Source organism: Bombus pyrosoma, linkage group LG16 (assembly GCF_014825855.1).
Source record: "Bombus pyrosoma isolate SC7728 linkage group LG16, ASM1482585v1, whole genome shotgun sequence".
Lineage (NCBI taxonomy): Eukaryota > Metazoa > Arthropoda > Insecta > Hymenoptera > Apidae > Bombus > Bombus pyrosoma.
The window spans coordinates 3,271,717-3,289,097 of NC_057785.1; the positions used below are offsets into that span (position 1 = coordinate 3,271,717).

Here is a 17,381-nt window from a genome sequence, read left to right on the forward strand (position 1 = left end):
AGTCAACGAATAATATTTTTGTATTCTTGAGTGTATTTTAAAGCTTACATTTATACATCAATGTAATTATAATTATTAGTATTCCTAGATCTTTAACTCTTTACTCCACCTTTTCTTCCTTTGTAACCACTCCTAGCAGATGTACAGGCTGAGCAGGTGCAAGAAACTGGCACAGCCACTTGTTTCTTGAATGTTCTGTAGTTTTCACAAGTCAGTTCAACAACTAGAGATTTATACTCTGTTGGTTGACAACATTTGCAATTGGCTACTTGATTCCAATTCTCTGCAATTAAAAAAATAATATAATTATACAGTAGTTCTGATATAAATTATGTACTGTATTTGTTAAGACTTGCCTGTGTCGAAATAGGTAGTGGATTCACATTTACCACGACATTCTGTGACCCCATCAATGGGCTCTAAATTCTTGCAAATGCCATGTCCTCGATGCTTAATGTTGAACATACCAATAGTATTCTGTAGCTCTAAAACTTCAGCAGCACAAGAATCAACCTTTTGGTTATACGATGTCAAATTGCACATTTTGCAACAATTCTGTGTGTAAATTGAGGTCACTGGACAATCAGTTATATCAGGACAGACTAGAGAACTGCTGCTGATGACTAGTTGTTCTCCTTGATTCATACAAGTAAATGAAGTACAATTATCAGTAGAAAACCAGGTTGCACCTGGCTCATATAACGTATCCCCAACCACGCAATAAGCCTGCCTACATTTTCCACAACATTCAGCCTCGTTCATTTCATATATCCAGCCAAGAGTACAATTTTTATTGCAAACTTCTATGTCCTTGTATTTTGTCACAACATCGTTCAACACACAGAATTCTGTAGCACATTTATCATCCAATAATTTCCACTTCTCTCCCGGTTTATACGTGGTACCATTATAACGGCAGCCAGTTTTAATAAACTGTGGACAACACTGGCCTGCGATGTACTGCTTTTCTATCTCAAATTCAGCTTCTTCCCGAGCATCCATCTCTGGGCACTTCTGTGTGAGAGATTCTACGTAGATACTTTCATTGTTGGACTGGCAAGTGTACTTGGTACAGAAATCGGGAGAGAGCCATTCTTCGCCCACGTTTATCACTTTATTATTGACTATACAAGCTACTGGAATGCATCGTCCACAGCAAGTGGTGCTCCTATTATCTGTGGGCTGGTACTCAAAGCCAGGATCACAGGTTGTGATACATTCTTGCACCTTCACTTGTTTTTGTACCCCATTTTCATCCTTGATACACTTTATTAAAGTACAACTGTCTTCAGGATTTGGTTGCCAGACATCACCAGTATTGTATATCTCATCTCCGTCCTTGCAGGCTGTTCTCTCGAAATTAGGACAGCATTTATCCTCCACAAGAACTTCTTCTACGACAAAGTCAGATATATCTGGATGGTCCACTGCTTTGAGACACTCTGTAGTAAAGCATTTCGGTGTGGGACCCGTTTCAGAAAATTCACAGATGCAGGAAGTACATTTTCCATCCATCCACTTTTCACCAAGCTTCTTCGCCACTATGTGTTCTGACATTTCTATCTTACTCTCTGATTCAACATTATACAAACATAAATCTTTTGGTGGAACACACTTGTAAGTGGCACAGCAAGCGTCCCACTTTACATCAGATTTCAGCTCATGATATTCTGGACAAGATGGTGCTGCAGGACAAGTCTTAGAATCGCAGATGGTCATAGATCTCGGGCAGCAACCAGAAGTGTTTGTCACTTGCACGAATCCAGGTTCCAGCTCTTCGACTTCTAGTGCGACTTCGTTGAGGATAGGACATTCTGATAGTGGCACACATTCGCAGATGTACTTCTTGCATCCATCTGAATCTACAGATACCTTTACAGTTTGTCCATAGCCACACTCTGGAATTTGAGGTTCTTCAATGCAGAAGGGTGCCACGGTGGTTACTGTTTTTGGAATACAAACATATTTGGTACAACAAGATTCCTCTGTCCTATTAACGACTACAGGTGCCATGTTCTCTTCACAGATAGTGTCTATTGCTGGACACTCGGTTTTCTCGCAATTAATGCTCTTTCTATTGCAAGTGCACCTTGTGCAAACATCTGGGAACCATATATCACCTTCAACGTGTCCTTCTTCATCGCATAATAAACATTTTTCCTTTGGAATACAAGTATCATTATGAAAGACGAAGTTTGGAGGACAAAAACAACCTTCTTCATAATTCTTCGAACACGCGGTGCTATTAATTTCGTTGATTGTATCGCAAGTCTCTTTACAAGTAAAACCACAAGGTTGATATACCAAATCTAAAAACAAGATAGTATTTTACGTGATGAAATTTAATATAGATAAAAAAAAAGAGAACTTACGTGGAGGACAGAAGTAAGGGCACATTTCACTACTTCTCCAGATTAGGCACACTCCCATCTGCTGACATTTCCGAGAATATGCTTCAAAACTATCACAATAGCTTCCTCCAGAACACATACTATCTTGACAGGCCATCAAATATGGCATTGGATCAACAAGATTATGACATACGTCAAAGTCCATTGTATCTAATAATTTTCTGCATGTAGCCTGATCTGTTGGCGATAGAACGCACTTGCTTTGATTAATGGAAATACACGTATTCGTGTCTATGTTGACACCACTTGGAGATTCTGTGACCAACCAGCTTGTACCAAAATCTTGCATATTGTCTGCGACCTATTTACCAATAAATTGAGATCATCAGTTTTTTTACTTTTCTATCTTTTCTTTGTTTCCCTGTTTATTGTATTAAGAAAATGATCATACTTGGCCATCTTGTTGCTTCAAATCATCTTCTGCCTCTGCATTGCAATTACCACAGAGACCTTCTATAGCACCTCCAAAGATGTGAGAAGGAACAGTCAAGCTAAATGCAAAGTTCGGCTGGTAGCTGATGATCTCTAGTTGAATAGAAGGAATCAGTAACAGCAGCTTCTCCGAAGGTGTTTGTTCTAGAGTCAACCAAGATGTATTGAAGGGGAATCCGTACACTTTCGAACCATTCAATTCCACTTCGAATTCCTGGGTAGGCACACCCTCCTTAATTTTAATTACATGATCCTGGTAAAGAACTATGATCGCCTCGGTACATATTCCAGTATCGCAAATTCTATTTGACACCAGAACCTGGTAAGTGTGTCCTTCATTTCCCTTTGTGTTTTCAATAATATCTCTGGAGAGAATATATGTACAATTTCCATCGAACTTCACGTTTTTTCTATCGAAGGTGATGAATTTGGAGTTCCCTAACCATTCACAAATGCAATCCTTGCAATGTGTAGGAGGTACACATTCATCTCCATTGCGTACTGTACCCTCTGGACAAAAGCAACCAGAGAAACATACTCCCTGCATTACTGGACAAGGGTCTATCTGCTGCAAGTTCTCACAACTGGTCTCACATTTGTTTCTGCAATGAAATTACTCATAGCAATATGTCAGACCATTTCATTCGTTAATTTTAAAGTACCTAAAGCAATCTTTGTGAACAAAAGGCGGGGTGCAAGAGGTTGGACAATCGTGAGTGCTTCTCCAGATAGACAGATCTATAGTTGGATCACTAGCTTGACATTCAGTGATAAAATTAGTTAACAAACGGCAACGACAGTCGTTGTATGTGAAATTACTGCGCAGGCAGCTACACGTGCTCTCCATACAACTAGATACAAATTTTTCCAAATCCACAGTCTTTGAACATTCTGCCAACGAGGTATCCTTCACTATATTACAGATTTCCCAGCTCTCTGCTTGCAAGTCGTGTGGACAAACCTGGAAAATTAAACAAATTTAGAATAAGTATAATACTGATGTTAATTAACACTGTCGAACCTGTGGATCACATTCTGGTACTCCCTCCATGGCCCAACTGTTTCCAAATTCTACAGTACTTCGAGCTTGACTTCCATCAGGCAATTCTTTATCATTCATGGAGTATCCATCGAAGTATCCGCACAAACCATCCACTTGTCGAGCCCATTTTGTGGAAATTCCTATTTTCACATTCGAATTTCGATCCCATATCACCCAAAACCCGTAGTTGTTGGATAGTAAATATGTAATATCCCCTATGCTTGCTATCTTGAAGGAAGGAAAGTTATTACTGATTCTAGCTATCTGCTTTTGTGTGAAACTGTAATCGTTAATGTCCACATGCATATCGGCGGGGTACAGAAGAACTACATCTGCATCCAGAATCACTGCTAAGATCTTGATACACTGGCCAGTGTGCGAATCACATTGTTTTTCCACTATAAAAAGTATAATTAAGATATTTTCCTAATAAATAATTTCATTTATTAATTCTAATGAAATTATATTATAATTTTAACACATAAAAGACTTACATGTAATGTACCATTTATTGGCAAACATATCTCTTGCTAGAATGTGATTGCAGATATCATATTTGTATTCCAGCTTGTCGAAAGTGTTGAACGTTCTTCCTGTCACATTGCAAACAGCTTCTATTGGTGGTGGAGGCTTACAAGTATATTTAGGACACTTCTGAAGCTTATACATGCTCATCTTTTCATAAACAACTGTGTAACCTGGTGGACAAGACACCTTTGGACAAGTTTGAGGTACAGCCTGATTAAAAATTGATAATATTATAGGCACGCAAGTAAACTGTGCACATTCTGTCTCACTTTTAATGTTTTCATTATCTGTGTGTTTTGAATCATGATGCATAGACTTTCTGAAAGACTTCCTAAAAAAAGAATTTGCGTTAATCATTACTAAACCAACGTATTTAAAATTTTATAATAATACCTTAGTCCTTTCGTTCTCAATGAATTCATGCTTGAAGATTTTACTCCTTTTCCCATATGGGATCTGAGATAGTGTTGCCATTTTGTAGGCGTTTTTAAAACTATCTTGTATCCCGGTGGGCAGACAGGCTCTTGACACACGATTGGAGAAACTTCAACATTATAAAATGTTATATAGATCAAATTTTCCTTAATAAAAGTTTCATAAATGTAGTTGTCTTAAATCAATTTTTCAATACCTGAAGTTGGAGTAACTGTCGTACTTTCTATTTTCACTGTAGTAGTTTCTTCATGTTTTACTGTAGTCTGTGAACAATTCTTTTCATCATCTGGACAATCCTGAATCCCATTACACCATGAATTCTCATCGATACAAACGTCACTAGTTGGGCAGTGACGTGTCCCACTTGGACAAGGTTTGCAAATGCAATTGCAGAGTTCGTTAACCACTGGTCTCATATCTGGCTCTTGACAAGGTTTACACTTCATTGGCTGACAGAAAGAGATACCGCCCAAGGTGCATGTGCACTCTTGACAATTTTCACCCATATAAATTACGCCCACATTATATCTAAAAGACGTTAACATTAAAATACGAGAAAAGAGACTGTGTATGAAAAACACGTGTTGCTTACGTTATATGTTCAACTACACAAGGACATTCTTGCTGGGTAACACAAGTATCTCCATTCCACCAGAGTGATTCTGTGCATCTACAATTAACTTGATCTTCAAATGGTACTCCTTTGCACACATTGCATTTTTCTAACGTTTGTACCGTTGTTGGTGTTAACTCTAACTTCTCAGTGGTTGTTTTAATTGTAGCTATACAAATTAAACGTAATAAAGAACACAGAAGCAGAATTATTAATGTCCCAATTTATACAAGAGCTACTTACTATAGGGCAAGAAGCAGCCAAGAACTTCAAGTTTGAGACCTATCTGTTTGTGCCATTTAATTGGTTGCACTTTCAGATATCTTGCATTCAATGGTTTGTCAAAGTAATTCTTCTTAACAGTGTCAGAGTCAAAATTACCTAAGAATTCTCTTTCCAAGCCATTCTCATCCATGACTGGGTTCCACTGATAATCATCATTACTGTAAAACACTTTGTAAACCGTTGTCCAGGTGTCCTCGCTACCCTTAGTAGCGATTCCTGTTAAATTACGAGGCTCCAAGAAGTCAATCTTTACAAATTGGTATGGATTGTCTAGTTTCGGATGCCAGATGCTCGGGGAAGATAACTTTAAATTCGGTAATAAATCAGTAGAAGAAGAGGATACTGAGACTTGTTCAGGAAAGATTAAACCATTATCTAGCCCCATTGGATCATCACATACTGGGAAAGAAATATAGAAAATAATATGATCTTATAATTTTATATAGCTTGTTTTTATTTAAATCCAATTACCTGGTATTATGATCTTCTCTGTGATCATTGTAGTTGTTATTGGAACACTTCCTGTCACAGGTATAATGGTGCTTACCATTTCCTGGCAACCCAGCAATTCTACTTTCATGGCTATACCATTGTGCCAGGATAATGGATTGATTCGAACTATTTTGGCTTCAATAGGCTCGTAAAACTTTTGTTCAACAGACTTAAATTGATCGACAGGTCCTCTGAATACTTGTGGTTCCTTTCTATCATCCATAACATAAGAAAACGAGTGACCATTTTCTGAAAATAGTACTTTGTAGCTAGTTACAAATTTATTTTCCATTGTACTGCCTTGAATGATGATTCCATAGATAGGTTCCGGGTTCTGGAACTTTATATCCAACCTAAAAATGATCAAATAATAAGATTAATCATTTCAATGGATAAGATGTAATTGTAATTGTAATACCATTGATCAGTAGTGGTATATTCAGGCTCCCAAAATTTAGTATTCCCATTCAGTAGTGCATTTTCTGGTTGGAACTCGGAACTTTTAATACTACTAGCATTAAAAGAAACCTGATCGTTCAAATACTGAACCAAAGGAATAAAATTGTTGCTAACACAGTAGGCTGGTGGACTAACAGTACTTGGTATTATGATCGTGAAAGCCTCAGTTCTTTAATACATAAAGATTATTAGTATTCTTATTATCAATGAATTATAGCTTTTCAAAATTAATAAATCTACTCACAAAGGTGTGGTTGGAAGAGTAGTTGCTTCTGTGGGTGGTTGGGTAATTGGTTTATCAGTGGTTACCTTATTCGTTGCACTAACGCATAATGATTTATCACAGGTGTAATAATTATTTATACACTGACAGATTTCACATTCTGATTCCTTTAGAATCGCACCAGAAATGACTGGGCGCCCATTGTGGGATTTGCAGGTACAGTCACTCTCGTCTACACATGTCAATGCATCTCTCCAGAACTCGTTTGATGAACACTGTGGTTTATCCAATGGTATGCACCCTAATTTTTTAAATAATTCAGTATTAATCTAAAAAAATTCTTTTTTTATTTAAAGTGTAATAAAAGTACTATACCTGGTACACAATCAGAAATGCCATCACATTTCCCTTCCTTTATTAAGGTGTGTTTATAGTAATCACAAACCTTGTTACACTTAATAGCGCAGTCGCTCCATGTTTCGCCTTCTTTACATACTTCTGCAAAAGAATCTGTTTTTTACATACTTCTGCTCCTTTTATGGTACCAAAAGTATTAATAAAATATTTAAAAACTATTAGAAAATATATCATACTGGTTGTTATAATGTTTTTCTCTAAGGTAGTCGATGTGGTGCTCTTATATTTGGTCTTGTTATCAGTTGTCCATTCAGTTCTATTTGGCATTGTCTGTTTCATCGAACACTCTGGTCTTACTGATATGACATTAGCTGGCCAGTCACAGACTTGTATCTGAGGATTGTAAAACATGTTTTCTCCGCAGGATTTCTCCACAAATTCATTGCCACTGAGTCCAGGGGTGCATTGATAAAATAGATGACAATTTGTGGGATGAGATTCGTATGGATGTTCCATATTGCACTCTTTGTATGTAGGTTTTTCGGTTGTACTTGGTATTTCTGTAATATAAATTGACTAAATTTATAATTGACTATCATTAGACTAAAATAATAATCTTGATGTTTCCCTGATACAAACCTGATCCTCCGGCGGTAGTTGCTGAACACTGGCATAAAACACTGATTTCAAAGTCGATACAAGGAAGACCAGGTTGAGATTGGCAATAAAGACCACGTTCCAAACTGCATTCGACGTCCAAACCAGTTTCTTTTGGTGTTAAGTAATCATTTACCGATCTACATTTTATATCAACCATTTGGTTCTTGTTACATATAGCAGATCCTTTGTTCGCCTTTCAAAAATTATATAATAATGTAAGAGAGATGAAATAAAATAAATAAATGATTAAACAATATAATAAAGTATTACCAATTCTAAAGTTGAAGGTAAGGGTTCAATATCTTTAAATTTCTTCCCTTTAATTGCTGGATCCTGATTTATCCAAGCAGTCCAACCATCCACACATTTCTGTGGTTCTTCTAATGGTATAGTACTCGGCGCAGTGATAGTACAAGGTTCTCCTTTGCATAACACTTTTCCACGACTACAGTAACACATCTGACAATTTTCATTCTTTACACTGTCACCCTCATAATAAATTACCTACAATATGAATTATCATTAGTGATAAAAGATATTATAATCATTTCTTCAACATACCCCATTAATTTCAGTACAAGGTGTTTTACAAGTTTCTTTGGGAACGCATTCCGTGTAACTATCATTGCTATACACTTGATTCTGAGGACAAGATTTGACCGAACATCCTTCAACGCAAGTGTCTTGAGAACATAAATGAGCTTTATCCTTTAGAGTGATAAGATTATCGCAGGTTTCACGAGGACACGTTGTAACGCAAGGAGAATACGAGCTACATTTTTCATCACATTGTATGGGACAGAGTTCTTGACTGCGCCATTTTATGGGAACTCCCTTTGCATTACATTCCTGAGCGTATGCTGCCAAGGCAGTGCACAGACATTCGCAGTCCCCTCCTAGAATATGAAAAATACCGATATAGATAAAAACTTCTTTTATTTTTATAACTTAATATAACACTCACCTGTATCACAACTACAAGTATCATAAATGCAGTTGCGCATATAACTTTCGACCTCAACTTCGGAATGACAAGGATGAAAAACTGGTGATTTTAATATTCCACACTTTTGTACAGCCCATAAGTTCCTCTCTGGATGTTGTACACAAGGATCCAGGACATCTTTCGGCTCGGGACAGAACTCGTTCTTCTTCCAGGAATCTCCAAATAGATTAGCAGACACTTCTGAAATTCCACCTGAAGGGGTTTTGAAATCATCCTTGCTATTATCATTGTAATCACCACAGAGTCCTTTTGTGCGCCCTTTCCAACTAGGCTCTAATCTTACATACACTCTGGTGCCTGTAAATATCATCAAAGTTTTAAGAAAAATTCTAGAACAAGTATAACCAATGGAAAAATAGTGATCATATAGTGATACCTTTATCCCATTGTACAGTCAACCCCATATCTGGTACATCAATAAATACAAATAGTCCAGCTTCTCTCATGGAGATCCTTTTAAAATTATCCGCTGGAAGTTCCTTTCCTCTAGTTAAAACAATTCTTTCTGAGTTTTGACCACTTCCAATGGTAAGAGTGATCGATTTAGAGCAGGATGTCCCGGTTGTTCCACAGGGGACATTCTGAATAGACACGTCGAAACAGTCTTCCTGGCTCAAAGAACCTTTCACAAATACGTAATCGCATATTCCTTCGAAATCGTAAAGCCTCCCATCAAATGTTTTGTAATGAGAGTTTCCCCAAGCAGAACAGACTCCTAATAGAACAGAAGTTTCGATAATTAGATAAAATTGAATGTTTCATAGGATAAAAAGATGTTTCTAATGTTACCTGCACATGTCCTATCAGTGCATTTCCATGTTCCATTGATACACTTGCATGTATTGCAGTCGTTTTGTATAATAGATGCTTCTTCATAGCTCTGACTTCCATGATGACATGAACAAGATTCCTCTTTGATGCATATACCATCTGGCTTATCCAAAACATAACCAGGTTTGCAAATGCAGCCAGACTTGCAGATTGACGGCTTCTGGACTGGTTTGTACATATTATGACATGTCCTAGGCTCTGCTGGTACACAGTCTGTAACTTCCTGATTATTGCTTGCCACACATGAGGCCAATAGGTCCTTGGTTGCTGGGTATTCTGTAATTTCATTTGGTGTGGCTTCCCGACAGCTCCAAATTCCACCTGTTTAAAATAATTCATAAAACTATTTATAAAATTCAATTTAATATTAAAATCAAATATTTTTTAGATTTATAAAAGTCAATACCTGCACAGGTACAAAGTTCGAGCGCTTTATTTCCAGGTCTGACTTCTTTGTGCCCTGGACTAAACTCCAAGCCACCGTAAATGCATGGACACTGTCCAATTGGAATGCATTCCCCATGGATATCCAATGTTTCTCCCTCTGGGCAGTTACATCCTTCTACACATTCTTGTTTGCAGTCCTGATAAGAAGATATGTCTCCACAAGATCTGGAAATGTTGAAGATAACATTATAGATATCTTACATTTATTGGTATTTGATTAATTTTGAATTATGGCATGCCTGGTGCAACTATTTCCACAAATTTGGTAAACTTGATTCCCTGGACAATGAATTTTACATTCCTCTATGTTCTGATGCCATAAAAGCTTTATTCCAGCAGCTGCACAATCTTTGGCATATGCAGCCAACATAGGACAGAGACAGGATTCAAGTTCAACTTTACAAGAGCACATATCAAACAAACAGTCTCTGTAAAATGTATCCGGGTCTACGTGCCAGTGGCAACCTAAAAAAGAGTATTATAAATAACTGAACTGGAAGATTTGTTAGACTAAATCTAGATACTCTACCAGCAAAGATATCGCTGAATAAATAAGAACAATATTGCTTTGCAGTGGCTCGTTTTTGTGGATCAAGATCACAAGGATGATCCAATTCTTTGTCTGCGACATTGGGACAAAATTCATCGCATTTCCATTTGTTGGCAAAGGCAATTGCTGTGTTTTCAATGTCACCCTCTGGTGTAATGAAGTCGTCCTTCTGGTTCTCAGAAAATGTGCCACAAAGTCCCCTTGTATTGCCTAATAATCAATGTAGAAAATGAAAAATTTGATATAACGTTTTATATAAATAGATTTAAAGAATATTGAATAAAAATTAATTAACCATGGAATTCAGGAGGAGCATTAATATATACGCGAGAAATTCCGTCCCACCATATCTCCAAACCATTCGGCAATTGAACGATTAAAAATATACTGCTTGCAATGCGTATTCTAATTCCATGAATAAGTGTAGGAAATACTGTTAGATCATCTCCGTTAATCAATACTTCTCTATGTTGCTTTAGCTTCATGCTAATGTCTTTGTAATTAATTGTGATAGTCTTCGTACAGGAAGGAGCTTCAGAAGGAACGTGTCCCATATTCTACAAATAAAATTACAATCTTTTGATAATGAAATATATTAGAAAATATTAGAAATTAATAGTTTTATAAACAGACCTCCGATATTGCACCAGAACAGGGAACATTTTCACCTTCGATACTGTAATCATCACCCTTCATCAGATAATACTTGCATTTTCCCATAAAGTCATAATGTCTTCCATCAAAAGTAATATAATGGGGATCTCCCATGACAGCACACCTAGCACTGCATTTTGCTTGAGTACATATCCATTTTCCAGAAAAGCATGTACAGGTATTGCAATCTTTTTGTACACTCTTCCCAGGCTGAAACAATTTGCCACGCAGCCTGCAGGGACATTCATCAGATTGAATGCACCTTCCTTCATAAGCTACTGTTCCTTCTGGACAAAAACAACCCTCTTCGCAATCCTTTGTATTTGGTTTCTCTTCCTCTTCTGTCCAGCAAGATGATTCTATTTTTGGACCGCATGGCAGGTATATTCGTCCACCGCTACATGTCATGGCTATAATATCATGAAATGATAGAAAGTACTTTTTTCGTCAACAGCTTATACATTAAATTAAGAAGATTCTAACTTACGACAAATGTCATCATTCCTCCAACCAGATAGAGACACAACTTTTTTATGAGCACATTGCCTAACGTATACATTCATCGTATCACAGGCACATCTTTTTCTGTCACTGTCTAAGCAAGAACAGTAATCCCATATGCAGGCTGTCTGCAACTCAGGAATGTTAAGTGTGCTAGCACAAGCTTTGAATCGGCGATCAGAAAATAGTTTTGTACAAAATTCAATGGCTTCTTTGGTAATTAATGAATCAGATTCACAGGAGTGCTTAGTGTTTGGATATTCGTCGCACATTTCTGAAAGAATTAAATGAACTCTAGATTAATAACTAAAAAAATTTATCTTTGACTGTAGAGTAAGAAAATGATACCTCCAATATTTTCTGTCCGCCAAGAAGTAGCAAATGATGCAACACTTTTAGTATGTTCTCCATTCTTACTTATTAAATCGTCACTTTTATCGCCATTCATGTTACCGCATAGTCCGGTCGTTTTATTCCACATATTTTCTAGAGCTTCAACTTGTAACATAAGAGCACCATCCCATTTCAACTGAATTCCCAAAGAGTCCAAAGTTATTACAATGAAATGTGCAGACATTTCAGCTCTCAATGCAGAGAGTTGTGCTGGAATTGGAAGCTGATGCCTTCGAGTTCTAAATTCTGGAACACCGTCTTTATTTCGCAACAAAATGTATTCTTTGTCCTGGATGAAAATTCTGATAATCCTGAAACAGTCCTGATTTTTGCAAGTTGGACTGTTGTCCACAGTTACAGTGAACAGTCTGTTCTGTGCTTCCTGTACTAAGATATGAGAACATCCACTATCGAAGCTGAAAACATTGTCATCAAAGGTTTTGTAGTGCACTCCACCCCATGTGAAGCAGGTTTTTGGAATTGGTTTCTTCTCTTCAATAAACAACAGGTTATTCTCCGATGGATTAAATATCATCTAACATTAATCAAAGTATAATTCAGTAATACAAATGTTTCATATTCAATTTTAAACCGCTGGTCTTAAATTATTACCGTATTCGTGACCATATTGGATTCATGATTGCTATAATGTTGTGTGAGCCCATAATTTCCTTGAAACAATGGTAACTGCTTCGTATGGGATTTGAAAGTATCCTGGTAGGTCCAAGTATGATTAGTCTCCTTAACATAAGAATTATACGTTGTCCCCAAAGAAATTATGTTCATATTATCGCCGTAGTTACATTGGGGAATTGGTTGAGGTGAAAAAACACCTGTTTCATAGTTGCAAATATATGCAGAAGCTGAAGGGAACTCAAATTCTATCCCATCAGGACATCTTATGATACATGAATAAGTATCATCAACACTTGTGCAGGAAAAGCCTCCATTAAAACCCATTTTCTCCCCATTGCAATTATCAGAAGCTATATCAGAATTATAATCAATCAATTACTTAGATTAAATAATGTTACTTTATTAAAATAAACAAATTATTATACTTACAATATTGACACTGGGGTCCTTTGAATGCTTGAGGACATTGGCAAAAATTGGATGGGAGACAATTGCCACCATTCTGACAAGGTGGATCACACACAGCTATAATAAACAATCTTTATATATGTGATAATAAATTTAATATTTAAATTAAAAATTGAGGATTAAAAACATACGTTCACAGTCAGGTATGGAGACCCAGTCTTCCCTGGTGGGCTTCCAATTTCCATTCTTGCACATAAGATTAGTGACTGAGGTGCCATCCGGGAACGTAAAATTCTTCATACAGGATATGGTACATGATCTATTAAAAAAAATATTGGGACAATTAAATATTTAATACGGATATTTTAATTATAATATAGTTCAACATTTTTAAGATCATACTGTGAGTTGCACTTCTTATGTGCATTAAGTATTGGAGCAGGGAAATTTAGACATGGTTTGTTCTCGAATTGACACTGTGGTCCAGTGAAGTCCTCGGGACAATTGCATTGATGGGGTGCGACGCATATTCCATTGTTCAAACACTCTGGTATACAAATTGCTGAAAATATAAAAATACATTTATCTTGCGCATATTATACTTTTTACACCAAAGAAATTGATCATAACTCACGTTCACAGTGAGGAATAGAGTCCCAATCTGTGCCATAAATATGCCATTCCTCGTTCATACATGTTATAGCTAATCGTGTTACTCCGTTTGGAAATTCGTAATCACGTTTACAAGTTGCAATACATCCACTATAAATAAAAATTGGTAAATATTCAAATGTAACGTTTCAAGATATCATCCATTAATTAATGAAAAATCACCTGTCTATAGAGCAAATTATTTCACCATGTATGGGTGGATCTGGTTTCTTATTGCAACCTCCTGGAAATATAGGCAATTTCCTTTTACTCTTTGTGCTCTTCATGCTTTCATAGACATGTTTTGGAGAACCATTCAGTGAGATAGTAGCGCTGAAGAATTTAAATATCAATTAGATTTAGTCTTAAAAACCCTGAGAAAAAGTAAAGAATCACTTACTCTGTTATAGCAGAAGATTGCGATAGATTATCTTCGATAGTTAATTGATTAGAAATCGTAGTAATTATAGCAATGTTAAGAAACGCTTTCCACAGCATCATGTTGAAGTATCTACTTTTATAACATGTTTGTTAAAATGAAATGCTTACGTGAAACGCTATTCGCAAGCCTTCTCTTACCAAATATACGAATTAATACATTTCTTCTTTTATATAGCCACCTCCAGGAGGAAGCGGATAACCGATAACTGAAATCTTACTTGATAAATTAATTCGACGAAATAATATAAGTCATTAGTGGGATTTATATCGTGTCGAGGATTCATGCCTAGGATTCGTGAATTAACAAAACTTTGTTTCTGAAAAATTACACATTTATTGTTACAAAATTAAATAATTTACATGATAATTATCAAATGAAAATAAGCATTAAAATGTATATACATGTATATTATCAGGTACTCTTATAGTTCACTTACAGCTAAAAATAATTCTTTAGAACACCTTGCATATCCATCTTAGCCAGAGAGAGATCATTCACATAGAAAAGCATGAGGATACATTGTTCCAGTATTCTTGACATATATTTAAAATTGGAGTTGTGATTTGATTATCGAGGTCATTACAAACGTTAATGAGTTCTTAATTAGTCAGATAAGGCAACAATGGCGTAACAAGGGAAACAGTTATCAAACAACGCTACTCCGTCGTTCCCACATTTGTCATATCAATATAACTCATTAATAAACTGTAAACCCTGATAACCATTTCAAGTTTTTAACAACGTCATTCTATAAAAATTCAATGTTTATTCACAACCAGTTTCAAACAATTTCAACAATTATTAAACTATCTAACATATATAACATTGTTATACTTTAAAATTATTAAAATATGATATTACTTGATATAAAATATCTTTAAAAAATCTTCAGTCAGTATAAAACATATAAAAATCATATATGGATGATTTATTTAAATTTATCTTAATCACTAGCCTGATAATTTTTACTAATTAATTGTCCTGGTTCAGAATATTTTGCATGCCATATTTCATAGTACACCTCACTAGAAATGTTATTTAAATTTGTAATATTAAACTCTTCTTCCAACGCGATTCTCCAGACCTGAAATTGAAATATTCAATTAATTCTAAGTTCTTCCTTATCATAATGCTTCCTTATCACAGTCATAATAAAATAATAATCATACATCCTTGTCAGATATGGATATTGCTGCTTTTCTACTTCCAAAAACAGCTTTCCTCTTTAAGACATGAAAATGATATAATAAATAATTCAATGTGTGCATTTTTTCTGATTCTCCTACATTAAAAGTAACAGACATAAATGAGCAGCATTCGTTTTCTACTGGGTATAATGCACGAGTCCAATAAACACCAGTCTTAACAACACCCCATAATAAAGATTGCAAAGAGTATCCATGAAAGGTTCCCCTTAAATACTGGTCCCTTGTATCAGAAGGATAAATTCCCATGGAAGCCAAATGTTTAGCTGAAAACAATTAAAAATTGCAGTTTAATTATAGTTTTCTAGATAAGGAATATCAAGAGTGATAAAAAATTTACCGAGATAATAATCTTCCTGTTTCCAAAATTTGCCACTGATTACACATTTTTCTGAGTTATCAAACATTTTAATTAGCTTTCTAAGCACTCCCAAGCTAATTACATATCCAGCATCAGCTACATTATAAGGTTGACCCCACAGAGTAACTGCATGACCTAAATAATGATCCTGTGTGTGATTTAATGGGCCAAGCATGTACCGCAAATTTTCAAGAACCACTAATGTGTCATCTTTTACAAAGATAAGCCATTCTAAAGTTTCACTGTTCTCCCACACATACTTGAAGGCTTCACATAAAAGTTGCCATGAAGATACTAATTTTATATCAAAATTTATAATAGGCATTTTAGGATCTTTTACTTGACCAAAGAAATATATCTTGTTACAATGTTTTCCCCAAGTATCCTGGACAGATCTAGCCAATTTAACTTTTTTTACAAATACAATACAAGTGATGTGAATATTTGACTTCAACCACTCTGCTTCTAATTCTTCCCTACTTTCAGGTCCATAAAGATAAGTATCCATATCAATATTTTTGGACCTCAATTTTCTATTATTCAACCATTTACTATATGTCATGTTTGTGGAATCTTTCCAACTCCGTATAACAGTCTCTTGCTTGATCCATGTATCAGACATGAACCATTTAAGATCATTTCTGTTTGTAGAGTACAATTTTAATGATGATTTCTGACAAATGGAAATATTGTTAAATAAATCTTGAGCAACAAATAAGATCAAGGCAAGGAGAGAGCCAATTCCGAATCCAATTAGAAACACTGGCCACAGTTTAAGACGGTAGAAATACATCTTATAGTTTTGATACTGATCTGTAATACTGTATTTCTATCATAGAACTTTTTCCTCTGAAATAGCTATGATCTAATAACATTAATTGACTCTCGTTGAACTCGTAAATGGTTGATTGCATTAGATCATTCTAATCATGAATTCTGCATCTTATAAATCATATTTGTGTCTAAAGGATCTGCAAATAAAAATAACAAGATATGTGTTATTATAAAAGTTATAGAAAAAATTGTTTAAAATATGCACTTACATTTATTTATATTACTTACTGATAAAAAACGATCGAGTGCGCTAAGCGACCTGATATTATGTAGATTTTGTTATTTCATAAATATTACTATTTTCTTGTAATTTTACAATTTTATTAATTTTGTATAACCTTTCGTTTGTGTAACTGTATTAAAACTGAATGATATAATGAATTAGGTCAACAGGTGGTGTTATGTACCTAATACATTTGAACATAACCAACTAGTAATATGTTTTCCAAATAAAATATTTCATATCTCAATATCTTTTCTTATCTGTAAATAATATTTGTTGTAAGATAAGATTACTGTTGTCTT

The 17,381-nt window shown here is 35.4% G+C and overlaps 2 protein-coding genes across 4 annotated transcripts; both read right to left on the minus strand.

Moving 5' to 3' along the window:
* Positions 1-13: 13 nt before the first annotated feature.
* LOC122576152 (hemocytin) lies at positions 14-14,603 on the minus strand. 2 transcript variants are annotated; one of them, XM_043746027.1, is made up of 36 exons: positions 14,415-14,603; positions 14,198-14,347; positions 13,998-14,125; positions 13,766-13,925; positions 13,555-13,682; positions 13,385-13,480; positions 12,932-13,305; positions 12,275-12,854; positions 11,913-12,200; positions 11,405-11,835; positions 11,067-11,328; positions 10,751-10,981; positions 10,461-10,686; positions 10,181-10,386; positions 9,733-10,095; positions 9,320-9,658; positions 8,902-9,240; positions 8,499-8,833; positions 8,208-8,441; positions 7,917-8,130; positions 7,514-7,837; positions 7,296-7,418; positions 6,942-7,221; positions 6,657-6,866; positions 6,218-6,591; positions 5,705-6,145; positions 5,441-5,630; positions 5,045-5,376; positions 4,807-4,957; positions 4,380-4,744; positions 3,865-4,283; positions 3,506-3,804; positions 2,803-3,445; positions 2,373-2,712; positions 357-2,309; positions 14-283 (listed from the first exon to the last, which is right to left on the minus strand). In XM_043746027.1, the coding sequence occupies exons 1-36, from the start codon at positions 14,513-14,515 to the stop codon at positions 93-95; spliced, it is 11,820 nt and encodes a 3,939-aa protein (XP_043601962.1). In that variant the 5' UTR covers positions 14,516-14,603; the 3' UTR covers positions 14-92. The 2 variants fall into 2 exon arrangements, with proteins under 2 accessions (XP_043601962.1, XP_043601961.1); XM_043746026.1 differs by having other exon boundaries at positions 7,296-7,430.
* A 183-nt stretch (positions 14,604-14,786) lies between these two features.
* LOC122576164 (C1GALT1-specific chaperone 1-like) lies at positions 14,787-17,351 on the minus strand. 2 transcript variants are annotated; one of them, XM_043746057.1, is made up of 4 exons: positions 17,085-17,351; positions 16,002-16,993; positions 15,626-15,927; positions 14,787-15,540 (listed from the first exon to the last, which is right to left on the minus strand). In XM_043746057.1, the coding sequence occupies exons 2-4, from the start codon at positions 16,813-16,815 to the stop codon at positions 15,400-15,402; spliced, it is 1,257 nt and encodes a 418-aa protein (XP_043601992.1). In that variant the 5' UTR covers positions 16,816-16,993; positions 17,085-17,351; the 3' UTR covers positions 14,787-15,399. The 2 variants fall into 2 exon arrangements, with proteins under 2 accessions (XP_043601992.1, XP_043601993.1); XM_043746058.1 differs by having other exon boundaries at positions 17,066-17,351.
* Between the last annotated feature and the right edge of the window lie 30 nt (positions 17,352-17,381).